The following is a 13936-nucleotide window of genomic DNA, read 5'->3' as shown; positions in this document are numbered from 1 at the left end:
AGAAAAGAAAAGAAAAGAAAAGAAAAGAAAAGAAAAGAAAAGAAAAGAAAAGAAAAGAAAAGAAAGAAAAGAAAAAAGCTAAGGGGATGGAACCATGGAACCTACCTTGGTTAGGTGAATGACTCCTTTCGAAGTAACTGAACAACCCATGAAGCCAACGTACTGAAGTTCAGGACAGTGTTCAGCGAATGCTTTCACCGACTGATCTGTTACCTAGGGAAGAGACGTGAAGAAAGTTATCAAAGGTGGTGTTCCAGTGAGTGGAAGGATTTGGCTCCTGCACATTCCTTCTCTCCTATCTTGCATCACTAATATTTTCCTTTCCACTGGATCATTTGAATCTGTATACAAACACATAGCAATATCTTCTGTAGGTTTTTTTTGTTTATTCATTTAATCTCTACAGCCAGCCAAACTCACAACCCCAAGATCATGAGTCTCATGCTCTCCTGAATGAGCCAGCCAGGAACCTCTCTCCTGTGTTTTGTTTTGTTTTGTTTAATTCTTCCTTTGTCCTAAATTCCCTTTTCTCTATCATGCCATTTTTTTTTTTACTTCTTCATAGAAAACATACCAAAGATGTAGACATTCTCTACTATCATTTCTTCTATCAAATCTCTCTTGACATATAAATTTTCTATTGACATATAATTCACATATTATAAAATTCACCCTTTCAAAGGGTGTGGTTCAGTGGTTTTTAGCATCTCCACAAGGTTGTGCAACCAGCACCAATATCTAATTCTAGAAAAAGCTCATCACCCCCAAAAGAAAACCTATGTCCTCTGTTCCAACCCCGTGCCCAACCCCTAGCATTCTTCTGTCTCTATGGATTTGCTCAGTCTGAACATTTTTTATAATGGAAATTATATAATTGTTTCCTAAAATGCAATAATGGTCTCTTTATAAGGTTTCTCAAGTGTTTCTTCTAAAGAATCTGATTTTGCCCCTCATTGCTTCAAACTTTTTAAATTTGGGTAGCGTGATGGTTAATTCTATGTGTCAACTTGACTATACTGTGGAGTGCCCAAATATTTTGTGAAACGGTATTCTGGATAGGTCTGTGAGGATATTTCTCATGATATTACCCTTTTAAATGCAAACTGAGGAAAGCACACTGTCCCCCTCAATTTGAGTGGGCCTCATCTAAACCATCTGAGGTGTGAATGGAACAAAAAAGTTGAGTAAGGGAGAATTTGCTCTCTCTCTCTTTCTCTCCTTTTCTCTATCTGGTTATCTTCATCTCCTACCTTCAGATTCAAACTTGGACTAGAACTTATACTGTTGGCTCTAGTGGTTTTTATGCCTTTGGACTCAGATTAGAACTGTATCATCAGCTTTCCTGCGTCTCCAGATTGCAAACTCAGAATTTGGAACTTCTTGGCTTCTGTAAACACATGAGTCAATTCCTTATAATAATCTCTTTATAGAAACACACACACACACCCCCCCTTGTATGAGTTCTGTTTCTCGAGAAAACCCTAATGTAATACGTATTAGAAAACTTGCATTTATTTAAAACCTCAGAACCAAAAAAGGTGAGGCCTAAGAATCTACATTTTTAATAAACCCCTGAGTGACTCTTAAACATGTGAAAGTTTGAGGTCCCAGTGCTGCAAAGAAATTACCTTGACACCTTTTGACATTTCTACCCAACCCTGCTTTAAACAAAAGCCTGAGTTAAATTTCATTTTCTGTCCCCTCCCTGCCACTCTCCAGAAAATTTCAGAGTATAAAATAATCCTCTTGTAATTGTGCTAAAATTTTCTTAACTGTTCCACAAAGTGGTAGCTTTTAAAAGAAGGTCCAAATATTCTCTACCATAGGCTTAATTTCAGATTCACTATCCTCACAGTCAAGACGAAATCAACAAGTTAAACACCTTTGTTAGTTTCTCAAACAGCAGCGACAATTCTCCTTTGCATTAGCTTTATTATGGCTGACTCTTTGTATCTTCCTTATCTATTCTGAATAGATATTAGAAAATAAAGGTATGTGGGTAGCATTAATTCTAAAACAATCACAAGAACATCTTCCTAAAATAATGAAACCAACAGCATCCATGGTACATCTGATAAAAGATTAATTCTGCCCTCAAAAGTAAAGTATGCTTTAGCATATTACGACTAAGGGTGCCATTGATAAATTAAAAATGGGCCTTCCTGACACTCAGCTTTCTAAAAATGTTCTGTTAACAAAGAATATTCCAGGCAACTAAAATTGCTGGAAGCCTCAATGGAAACTAATTTCTATTTTTTTTACAAGCGGGGTGGGAGCTAATAGAGGTAAAATACTTATGGTCAGTTGGTTAAATACCCTGCCCAATCTCACTCTAACATCTAGCCTTTCCTGCATCCATCTTCAAGGAAAGAAGAGGGAACTCAGATACGGATTAAGGACACACATGACAAAGCTCAGGTACAAGGTGTTAAATCTTTCAGACAGAAGAGAAAGGGGTACTAAAAATTTGGTTTGCGGGTCTTTCTCATTCAGCTCAAGCAATCAGAATAAAAGAGCTCAGCATCAACAGAGTCCCAGAAGTCAAGTCTTCTTGAAGACCTTGGGGTATAGAAACACCCTTAGTAGGCTTGGGTGTGTCTTAGGAGACTAACAAAAGGGCCTTGAAGATTTGGGTGGGGTCTGGTTCTGTTCCCAAGGATAGAAGATCGGTTAGAAATTGGAGGCTAAACATCTGGCAAAAAGAAGTACAGACTGCAAGAGGCAGGCACTGGTGAGTGTCAGCTTCTCTGAGACCCTGCAGCCTGACTGCCTCTTTTCAAATCCCAGGTGGACCACTTATTAGCTGTATGATTTTAAGCAAGTCACTTCATCTCTCTATACTTTGTTCCTTCTCTACTACAGAGAAAATCATAGTACCTAGCTCACAGGGTAAAATATGAGGGTAGATAATGCATGTAAAATGCTTTGAACAGTGCAAGGTACATTGCAATTGCTCAATACATTTTAGCTATTATCATCAAAATCATTGCATGTTCTCCTCCTTTCTTCTGCATTCTAATTCTTAGCCAAGACTAAGGGGTTGACATGTGTAAGAAAATAAGTCAAAAAAAAAAAAAAAAAAAAAAAAAAAAAAAAAAAAACCATAGTCAAAGCATGCTAGCTTACTCTTCTATTTATTCCAAGAGATTTTGATCATAATTTGGGGGCTCTAGGTTATGGGCTAACCATGGGATGAGAGTGAGGCAGACTTAGGTAGAAGTTTATTACTGATCCATTATGGTAAAAAGAATTTCATTTTGTTAAGGTTCTCAGCCTGTCTGTACATCAGAATCACCTAAAGAGCTTCCCGATTTAATTTCTGGCAGAGAACTGCATCAATTTTATTCTAAAAGCTCCCCAGGAGAGTCTAACGTGCAGCCTGGGTTATGAACAAGTTCCAAGGCCTTTCATTCACAGTGTGGTCCTCAGACCAACAGCACTGGCATCACTTGGAGCTTGTTAAAAATGCAAAATCTCAGACCCCATCACAGACCTACTGAATCCTAATCTGCATTTTAATAAGATCCCCAGGTGATTCTTTTTTTTTTCCAATGTATGAATTTATAAGTAATCTCTATACCCAATGTAGGGCTCAAACTCACAACCCTAAGATCAAGAGTCTTATGCTTTATGGACTAAGCCAGCCAAGTGCCTCCCAAGGTGATTCTCATGCACCTGAAACCTTGAGAAATACTGTTGAAGGTATAAGGGATTATGTCATTTTCTTGGGGACAGAGAAAGCAAAAATTGGGTAGCTATCTCATGACCCAGGTGCTATGGAGAATTTTTAAAACAGTTTTAATGGGTTATAATTTATATACCATAAAATCCACCCATTGGAAGGCATAGTTCATTGGGTTTTAGTAACTTATACAGTTGTGCAACCATCACCACAATCCAGTTTTAAAGTGCTTCCATTACAGCACTCCCAAAATTCCCTTTATTCTTTTTGCCCATATGCAGTGACTCATAGCTCCCACCACTAGGCAACCAGTGACCTGCTTTGTATCGCTGTAGAGTTTTGCCTTTTCTAGAAATTCCATATAAATAGAATTATACCATAAGCAGTGCTTTGTTTCTAGCTTCTTTCACTAGCATAACGTATGGACATTCATCCTTGCTGCTACATGTATCATTTTTTTGCTGAGCAGAATTCCATCGTATAGCTAGCTACAAGACCTTTTATTTATCTGTTCACCAGATGATAAATACTTGAATTCTCCAGTTTGGGTTTTTTTTTTTTTTTTTTTTTTTATGATAGTCACACAGAGAGAGAGAGAGAGAGGCAGAGACACAGGCAGAGGGAGAAGCAGGCTCCATGCACCGGGAGCCCGACGTGGGATTCGATCCCGGGTCTCCAGGATCGCGCCCTGGGCCAAAGGCAGGCGCTAAACCGCTGCGCCACCCAGGGATCCCTCCAGTTTGGGTTTTGATAAATAATGCTGCTGTGATCATTCACATACAATCCTTTGTATGGACATATATTTTCATTTCTCCTGGATAAATATCTAGAGAGAGAATTGCTGACTCATGTAAGTTTCATTTTTCACACATTTTTAAAACTAGGTTGTCTTAGTAAGTTGTAAGAGCTCTTTATATATTCTGGATACAAGTCCTTTATCAGATACCTGTTTCATAAATATTTTATTCCATCCTGTGCTATGTCTTTTCATTTTCTTAATGGTGCTCTTAGCTCTAGCATTTAGGTCTATAATGCTCTAGGAGTTAATTTTTGTGGATACTGTGTAAGGTGATCATTCATGTTTTTGCATACAAACATCCAACCATTTGTCTAAAAAAAACTATATGCTATAAAGTAATGCTAAAAATCTCCAACTTGAGGGGCACCTGGGCGGCTCAGTCAGTTCAGTTTAAGATTCATGGTGGCGGCTCAGGTCTTGATCTCACGGTCATGAGTTTGAGCCCCATGTTGGGCTCCATACTGGGCATGGAGCCTACCTAAGGGAGAACAACAAAAACTCCAACCTGGAATGGTTGGCCTTGAAGGATTATATTTATTGAGAGACTGTGGGAAAACCAGGCAGCAGACAGGAATTAGTATGCAAACAGAAACGTAGCTCAGGTTTTGGAAAGAAGCATCAAAAAAGAAGGGGAGAATGAGATCAGCTTGCAAAGCAAATTTTGAACTTTTAATCAAAGCTGTGATGGAGAGGAAGAGGAAGATGAACCTCAGATTCAATAGTGTCCTCTCTCCAAATAGCAGAGGTAGTGAAGGACCATAGTCCTAAACTGGCATTCTAAAAGCTACACTTTTACATCTGCATAAAGAGGATGCAGGTGCATTTCATGTTACAAGGAGAAAAGCACTGGTGGTAAGGAATGTCTGTTGTATCTTCAGAGTTGAGAAAACCAAGAAAAGTCTGAGTAATACAAACATGCACAAAGATTCTAGTAGAGCTTCAATTTGTGAATCTTAAGGGGGCCTTCTCCTGTGGCTAACCTAGAAGCAAATGCAGGGGAGAAAGGGAAAAAGGAAGAGGATATTGGTTCTGATAAACTCTTGGGAGCTGCACTGAATCGGAGATCATTCTTGTGAGATCTAACGTGGGGACAGGAGAGAAACATCTCCAGGAGGTAGAAATAATGGGCCTATAAAATTCTAATACAAAGGAGAAGTGTAATAGCCACTGTGGTGGAAATGGCCATAGATGACTAAAAAACTCTTGGCTGGAAAATAAAGAGCAGAAGGTGAGCAGGACAGGGTCACTAATTTTGCTTGGAGAGTAACTTTATAAGTATGATTTTTGGATTGTGTATTTAGTCTCTGCACATAGCTCATATTCAGTAAAGATCTGGGGTACTAGCAGCCAAAGAATGGAAGAGGATTGGAATGGAAGTGATGGAACAGCTAAATAATAAAAACGGCTCTATTTATTAAGGCCTTACCCTGTGCCAAGCTAAGTTCTCTGCATTATCTGGAATCTTCATAATAGCTGTAAGAGGCATCATTATTTCCATTTCATAGGTGACTAACATAAGCCTATTAGAGACCGACTTCCCCAAAATTATACAACTAAAAGGTAGCAAAAAAGGTGAAGCTTAGTCTTTTAGGTTTTGAAATCTATGTTCTTTACTTTATACAAATGACACCTTGATTCATTTTGTGGTGCTAATTTCACTCAAATGCAAGAGCAAATTCAAGGCCTTCCTTTCAGCCCCAAGGAAGGAGAGTGGCAGGGATCAAGGCACAATAGCTCTACTTGTGAAAGAATGTTCCAAGCATTACTTTTTGCATCTCTGCAAATACAATAGGTGTGGTGTCGATACTATGATAGTCTTGTACATCCTGAGAACCTGTCCAAAAGAGGGCAGCATAGGAGAGGGCTGGGGAAATCTAATTCAGAAGTGTTGAAGAATGAGACTGAAGAAAGAGAAATTAAGGAGTCAATCCCATTTACAATTGCACCCAAAAGCATAAGATACCTAGGAATAAACCTAACCAAAGATGTAAAGGATCTATACCCTCAAAACTATAGAACACTTCTGAAAGAAATTGAGGAAGACACAAAGAGATGGAAAAATATTCCATGCTCATGGATTGGCAGAATTAATATTGTGAAAATGTCAATGTTACCCAGGGCAATATACACGTTTAATGCAATCCCTATCAAAATACCATGGACTTTCTTCAGAGAGTTAGAACAAATTATTTTAAGATTTGTGTGGAATCAGAAAAGACCCCGAATAGCCAGGGGAATTTTAAAAAAGAAAACCATAGCTGGGGGCATCACAATGCCAGATTTCAGGTTGTACTACAAAGCTGTGGTCATCACGACAGTGTGGTACTGGCACAGAAACAGACACATAGATGAGTGGAACAGAATAGAGAATCCAGAAGTGGACCCTGAACTTTATGGGCAACTAATATTCGATAAAGGAGGAAAGACTATCCATTGGAAGAAAGACAGTCTCTTCAATAAATGGTGCTGGGAAAATTGGACATCCACATGCAGAAGAATGAAACTAGACCACTCTCTTTCACCATACACAAAGATAAACTCAAAATGGATGAAAGATCTAAATGTGAGACAAGATTCCATCAAAATCCTAGAGAAGAACACAGGCAACACCCTTTTTGAACTCGGCCATAGTAACTTCTTGCAAGATACATCCACGAAGGCAAAAGAAACAAAAGCAAAAATGAGCTATTGGGACTTCATCAAGATAAGAAGCTTTTGCACAGCAAAGGATACAGTCAACAAAACTCAAAGACAACCTACAGAATGGGAGAAGATATTTGCAAATGACATATCAGATAAAGGGCTAGTTTCCAAGATCTATAAAGAACTTATTAAACTCAACACCAAAGAAACAAACAATCCAATCATGAAATGGGCAAAAGACATGAAGAGAAATCTCACAGAGGAAGACACAGACATGGCCAACATGCATATGAGAAAATGCTCTGCATCACTTGCCATCAGGGAAATACAAATCAAAACCACAATGAGATACCACCTCACACCAGTGAGAATGGGGAAAATTAACAAGGCAGGAAACCACAAATGTTGGAGAGGATGCGGAGAAAAGGGAACCCTCTTACACTGTTGGTGGGAATGTGAACTGGTGCAGCCACTCTAGAAAACTGTGGGAGGTTCCTCAAACAGTTAAAAATAGACCTGCCCTACGACCCAGCAATTGCACTGTTGGGGATTTACCCCAAAGATACAAACGCAATGAAACGCCGGGACACCTGCACCCCGATGTTTATAGCAGCAATGGCCACAATAGCCAAACTGTGGAAGGAGCCTCGGTGTCCAACGAAAGATGAATGGATAAAGAAGATGTGGTTTATGTATACAATGGAATATTACTCAGCTATTAGAAATGACAAATACCCACCATTTGCTTCAACGTGGATGGAACTGGAGGGTATTATGCTGAGTGAAGTAAGTCAGTCGGAGAAGGACAAACATTATATGTTCTCATTCATTTGGGGAATATAAATAATAGTGAAAGGGAATATAAGGGAAGGGGGAAGAAATGTGTGGGAAATATCAGAAAGGGAGACAGAACGTAAAGACTCCTAACTCTGGGAAACGAACTAGGGGTGGTAGAAGGAGAGGAGGGCGGGGGGTGGGAGTGAATGGGTGACGGGCACTGGGGGTTATTCTGTATGTTAGTAAATTGAACACCAATAAAAAATAAATTAAAAAAAAAAAAAGAAGTGTTGAAGAAGTGGGATTAATAGTAGTAAACTGTAAAACCACAGAAGTAGAAACTGGTAATCCAAGAAAGTACCTTCATCTAGAAAGGATTAGAAGGAAGAAAAAAAATAAGAGTAAGGATGGGAGAAGCTTCTACATAAATTTCAGAATTCTAAATGAAGAGATGCAATTTTATTCTTATTTAATACTTAACTGTTTTCTTGGAACATAAGGGGAGAGACCTATCTTTATCAGGTATCTGGGAATGAAAGGAATTTGTAGTATTAATTCTAAAAGGTGGAGCAACCTTTGGACATGTTTATACTGCTGGCGTTATAGAATGTACATGAGTGTACCAAATAATATAAGATTATTTCTTGACCTTGATCAAAAAAACTTAAAAAAAAAGTTTTTCCTAGACTTAACCCAAACCTACTAATCCAGGACCCAGAAATATATACTTTTAATAAGGTTTCTTAATGATTCTTGTGGAATCAATCCAGAAACAGTTCTATTTTTTTGTCTCTTTTTTAAAGTTTTTATTTAATTTCTAGTTAGTTAACATACAGTGTAATATTCAGTGTGTACAATTCAGTGAGTCAAAACTTACATACAACACCCAGTGCTCATCACAAATGCACTCCTTAATCCCTATCGCCCAATTCCCCAATGTCTCCACCTACCTCCCCTCTGGTAACCAATGGTTTATTCTCTATAATTAAGAGTCTGGTTTTCCTCTATTTTTTTCCCCCATGATCATGTTTGTTTCTTAAATTCCACATATGAGGGACAGCCCCTGTGGCTCAGCAGTTTAGCGTCGTCTTCAGCCCAGGGCGTGATCCCGGGGTCCTGGGATCGATTCCCACGTTGGGCCCCCTGCGTGGAGCCTGCTCTTCCTTGTTCTGCCTGTGTCTCTGCCTCTCTCTCTTTCTGTGTGTGTCTCTCATGAATAAATGAATAAAATCTTTTTAAAAAAAATTCCACATATGAGTGAAATCATATGGTATCTTTCTCTGGCTGACTTACTTTGCTTTTAGCATTTTACTCTCTAGCTCCACCCACGTTGTTGTAAATGGCAAGACAGAAACAGTTATATTACTAACTCTAACAACCATAGCTAACTATACCCTTCAAATATCAGTACTGAAGATGGCCTTGGGTCTACACATGGTCTACATGCCACCTCCATGCCACAGTGGACCACCATGGCCCAAGATGTATCATCCTTCTCCTGGACATTTTCAACATCCTGCATGCTGAACCTCTTTCTGCTGCTCTGGACCCCACCAATCTATTCTCCACCCATCAAGCCACAGTGATCTTTCAAGAAAAAGTGATCTGGAAAATCAGATGTCAAAATTCAAAATCCTCCATTGGTACCAATTACTCTAAGAATGAAATCTGAACTCCTTCTATAATCTACAAAGCAGTAATGGATCTGCCTCCTGCCCATCTCTTCCACCTCATTTCATCCCACCACCCCCTCTCCCTGTTCACTATGTGATGGTCTCCCCATCTATCCCATTCACTATTCTATCCCCAGTGCCGGGCACAGGACCTTGGTTACAACAGAAGCTCCCAAAACAAAAACAGGATGAATACATGAAGTACTGTTTTGATGTATGTTAATGGCTTATTGGTTCAGTATTGAAAACCAACAAATCCTTACAATGCCAAGAAAATGTGAGTTGTTGATCCTATTTGTCCCAAAAGTCTAAGAATGAGACAAATGGCTCCATGAAGCTAAGGATAGGATTTTCAAAAAAAGCAACAGGAGCACCTCAATTCTGGAGTAGACAGGAAAACTAATGTGGGGGTATTAGCAGCATCACTAGCAAATTTTACTCAAGACCTCAGAACCCACTCATAGCCTTCCTTCTACCTCTAGGAAAAAAGAGCAACAGAGATCAAAGGCATAGGGAGTCTACTTGCAAGGACTTTTCAGGAGGAATGCTAACCTTTGATTATTCTTTTCATCTCTTAGAGCTGACGTGGTCAGTGGGACTGTGGGGTGCCCCCATTTTCTGAATGTAAAATAAAACCAGCATAAAGCAATCTGCTTAGGTTGGGTTCTAACTGAGCATTAAAACCAAAGGGCAAAACATTTCCATGTGTTCCGGTTTAGCAAGATTCACCAGACAGGAAAAGCTATATGGATTCCAGGGCAGGAGCCAGTTAGAAAAGAGCTTGATTGTCTGAGGAACTATTTGGTAGTAACCATGTGAATAGATTATGGGCTTAAGAAAACAGAAGAGAAGTTACCTCAGTAGTAAATGGCTATCCCAGTCTATAAAATCAGCAATATCTTTAAAAATTAAATAGGCACGTTTACAGAGTATTTAATGAGGGACTTACTTCCCTCAGGGTTGTTCAGTTTGTTAAATCCCTGTAGATCAACACATATCTGAGTACCTATTATATCACCTCATGTTAGACACTAATGCAGGATGAATATAAGGCACAGTCCTCGCCTTTAAAAGCAAGAAGCTACAGGTTGGAATAGGAGCAGGTCTAGATCCCACAACTACTAGAGATTCCTGGGAATATTTCAGTCTGTACCTCACCTCCCAATTGAGTTTAGTTCAGCTTCTCAAGGCCTTCCGACTAGATCTGAACCAAGGTTGAAGATGTAACCTTTATGGAGTTTATGGAGGACTGAAAGCCACGCAGCACGGTTATGACTTAATAATGAAGGAATCTATTTCATTGGTAACAGAGGAAATGTAGAGCTAATACCTACTGCAGGCCCACGACTAATGGAGCCATTCATTAAAGGCTCTGAGAGAAGGGTGATGAAGGGAAAGTTGTACTTCAAAGTCCAGCAGGTGTACACAGGACCAGCCAAAGGGATATTCTGACCTCAAAGAAGCTGGCTAGAAGGCTAGGGCCACAGCAGGGTCCATCCCCTAGGGAATATTAATATACCACGCTACAGGTTACCCTGGCTAGGCTTAACCACATGCCAGAATCAGTAAGTACCCACACCTGACAACTGACAAAGAGTATGTCAAGTACATATGATGATAAAAACCGCAAATTATTTAAATACTCGGTAAATATACATTATACTTATAGGAGCTTTAAAAAAAGAAACAATAAAATTTCTTCATTTGTTCAGTCAAATCTTGAAAATCTACAAACAAATCTTCCATTTTCATCTTCCTTTGCTTTTCCGTATTATCTCTTTCACAATTAATGCCCAAGAAAGCTTTCTCCTGTGAAACAGTATTGCAAAAAACACATAAAAATGACACTTGTCGCGTAACAGTAAATACTTAAATTTGGCGACAAAACAGTACAGTTTTGCTTTATAAATCATTTCAGTAAGACCTTCACCACTGTCTCTTCATTTAATAAAAATTCACATCTTTAATGTTTAAAAGAAATCTAAAAGCTGATTATTTAAACATCATTTTCTTTTAAACCATGATCAGACAATATTTCCTGAGCACATGTTATATATGTCACATGCTGTGCTCCACACAACGGGTTAAGACATACAGACTGCCTTCATGGAGTTTACCATTTAGTAAGGAGAACAAATGTTCAACATTTGATACAAGTGTGATCACTATAGTAATACAGTCATTGAATTATTACTTTCTACATATGCCATACTTATGTAGTCCACATGGAAATGAACCAAAAATATGACTAAAAATTACAATTAATGATTACAAATAAGATTCTCCCCAAACATCTTAAGCTAAGTCTTAATTACATGCCTGATATCTTTTCAGCAAAGAGTTATAATAAATATTGATTTTATATGAGAGACACAAGGATTATTTAAGACCTCATATTTGCTAATGTAACTTTGACTTTAAATTAGCATGCTACAATTATTTCATTAATAAATCAAAAGCAAAGAACACTGAAATTTCATTTTTTAGTTTTTTATTATTGAAGTATAGTTGACATAAAATGTCATATCAGTTTCAAGTGTACAACACAGTGACTAGGCAGTTCTATATATCCAATGCTTGCCATAATAAATGTAGTCATCACTATACCATATTATGACAATATAATTACTATATTCCCTATGCTCTACTTTTCATTTTTGTGACTTTTATATAACTGGAAATTTGTACCTCTTAATCCCCTTAATCTCCTTCACCTATTTCACCCATCTCCCCCCTACCTACCTCCCCTCTTTTAGCTTTTCATTATAAAAAATTTCAAAATTATACAATAGAAGACAAAATAGTAAAATAAACTTCCATTTGCCAATCATCTAGTTTCAATAATTGCTAATTCACGACCAACCTTGTTTCATCAATAGTCCTATCCACTTCTAAAACATCACATTTATCAGCATATATTTCAGAATATATCTAAAAGATAAGGCTCTTTTAAAAGTCATAGCCATAATGCCATTATCGTTTCAGCAAAAATGTTCGTGTGAGACTTAATATCAACTACTTATAGTTTTTATGGAGATAATAATCCAATACAGTGATTTAAAAATCTCATTAAGATTTTACCATAATTTTATAAAAACTGACCCTTTGTCAACAAGGGCATTGAAATTCATAACTAATCATTTTCTACAAGTCTAGAATTCCATTAGTGTCCAATGAGAATCTGATCATTTGATTGCTTATTTGACCTTCCCTGATTTTTTCTCATTCTATCTTGCTTAATGTTAGTCTGGGTTTGGAAAAGTCAGATTGGCTGATAAAAAAGAGATTTATAAGTTATGCGTTAAAAGTATTGTGAAAGGGAAAGACATTGGCCCAGAACTAATGGCACAGATATTTGTCCCTATTAAAAAGATCTATGAGAGGCTGGATATGACTTAACCACTTTCTTGCAATTTGCTGACCAAGTTTTTTTTTTTACTAATACTGCTTTATTTTATTGAAATTCAATATTTGGATAATCTAAATGAAACAGAAAAATTAGTCTATTCTGCATCTGCTCATCCTTTTACAGAAGGGTGAATCTAAAAGCAATCTACTAATACAACAATCACAGGCATATTTAGCAACAATACTTACAAAGTATTTTCTAGTACTTGTACACATTTGTACACTCAGTGAGATAAACTGGCATGTATAATTTCTATTTTACAAATGAAGAAGTAGATTATTTATTTATTTATTTATTTATTTATTTATTTATTTATTTGAGAGAGAGAGAGAAAGTGTGCACACAAGCAGTGGGAGAAGCAGAGGCAGGGGGAAAAGCAGACTCTCCTCTGAGCAGGGAGCCCTACATGCAGCTCCATCCCAGGACCCTGAGATCATGACCTGAGCCAAAGGTAGATGTTTAACCAACTGAGCCACCCAGGTGCCCCAGAAGTAGATAAGTTAAACTGTCCAAGGCTACATATGAGCTCCATGTTCTTTTTATTATAACATAACCAATAATGCATGCAAAATAAAACCAAAGAATCTACTTGAGCACCAAATTTGGGATCAATTAAGTAGTAAGTACACATAATTGAAAACAAAGTTGTTGCTTCATAAATATTAATTCTTCAGTCATGGCACCCCAGGAAAAAAAAAAAAAAGAGTTTCAGTTTTCTGAAAGTAAAGTCTTTCCATTCTGTCAAACTTTATTTTGTTTCTAAATAAAACCTTTAAATGAACAGATATGATTAGTTTGAGGATTCATTTCAAAGAGCATAAAAGAAATTCACAAGAGTACGAATGAAGACTAAATTAAATCCACCAGACGGATCGCTTACCAAAATTTCATTATGCGTATGTGTATCATGTGTTATATAAGAAAATAGGAAAAAAATAGAAGTAATACATACA

At 37.7% G+C, this 13936-nt stretch overlaps 1 protein-coding gene across 1 annotated transcript in view; it reads right to left on the bottom strand.

Moving 5' to 3' along the window:
* Positions 1–13936, bottom strand: part of FBXL17 (F-box and leucine rich repeat protein 17) — a 496926-nt gene that overhangs the window by 336044 nt on the left and 146946 nt on the right. The window contains exon 5 of the mRNA XM_038532171.1: positions 106–213. Coding sequence (XP_038388099.1) covers positions 106–213 — 108 coding nt within the window. The remainder of the gene's footprint in view (positions 1–105; positions 214–13936) is intronic.

This window comes from Canis lupus, chromosome 3 (genome assembly GCF_011100685.1).
Source record: "Canis lupus familiaris isolate Mischka breed German Shepherd chromosome 3, alternate assembly UU_Cfam_GSD_1.0, whole genome shotgun sequence".
Taxonomy (NCBI): Eukaryota; Metazoa; Chordata; class Mammalia; order Carnivora; family Canidae; genus Canis; species Canis lupus.
The sequence above is the reverse complement of the archived record's forward strand: the minus strand, read 5'-3'. Positions and strand labels throughout refer to the sequence as shown.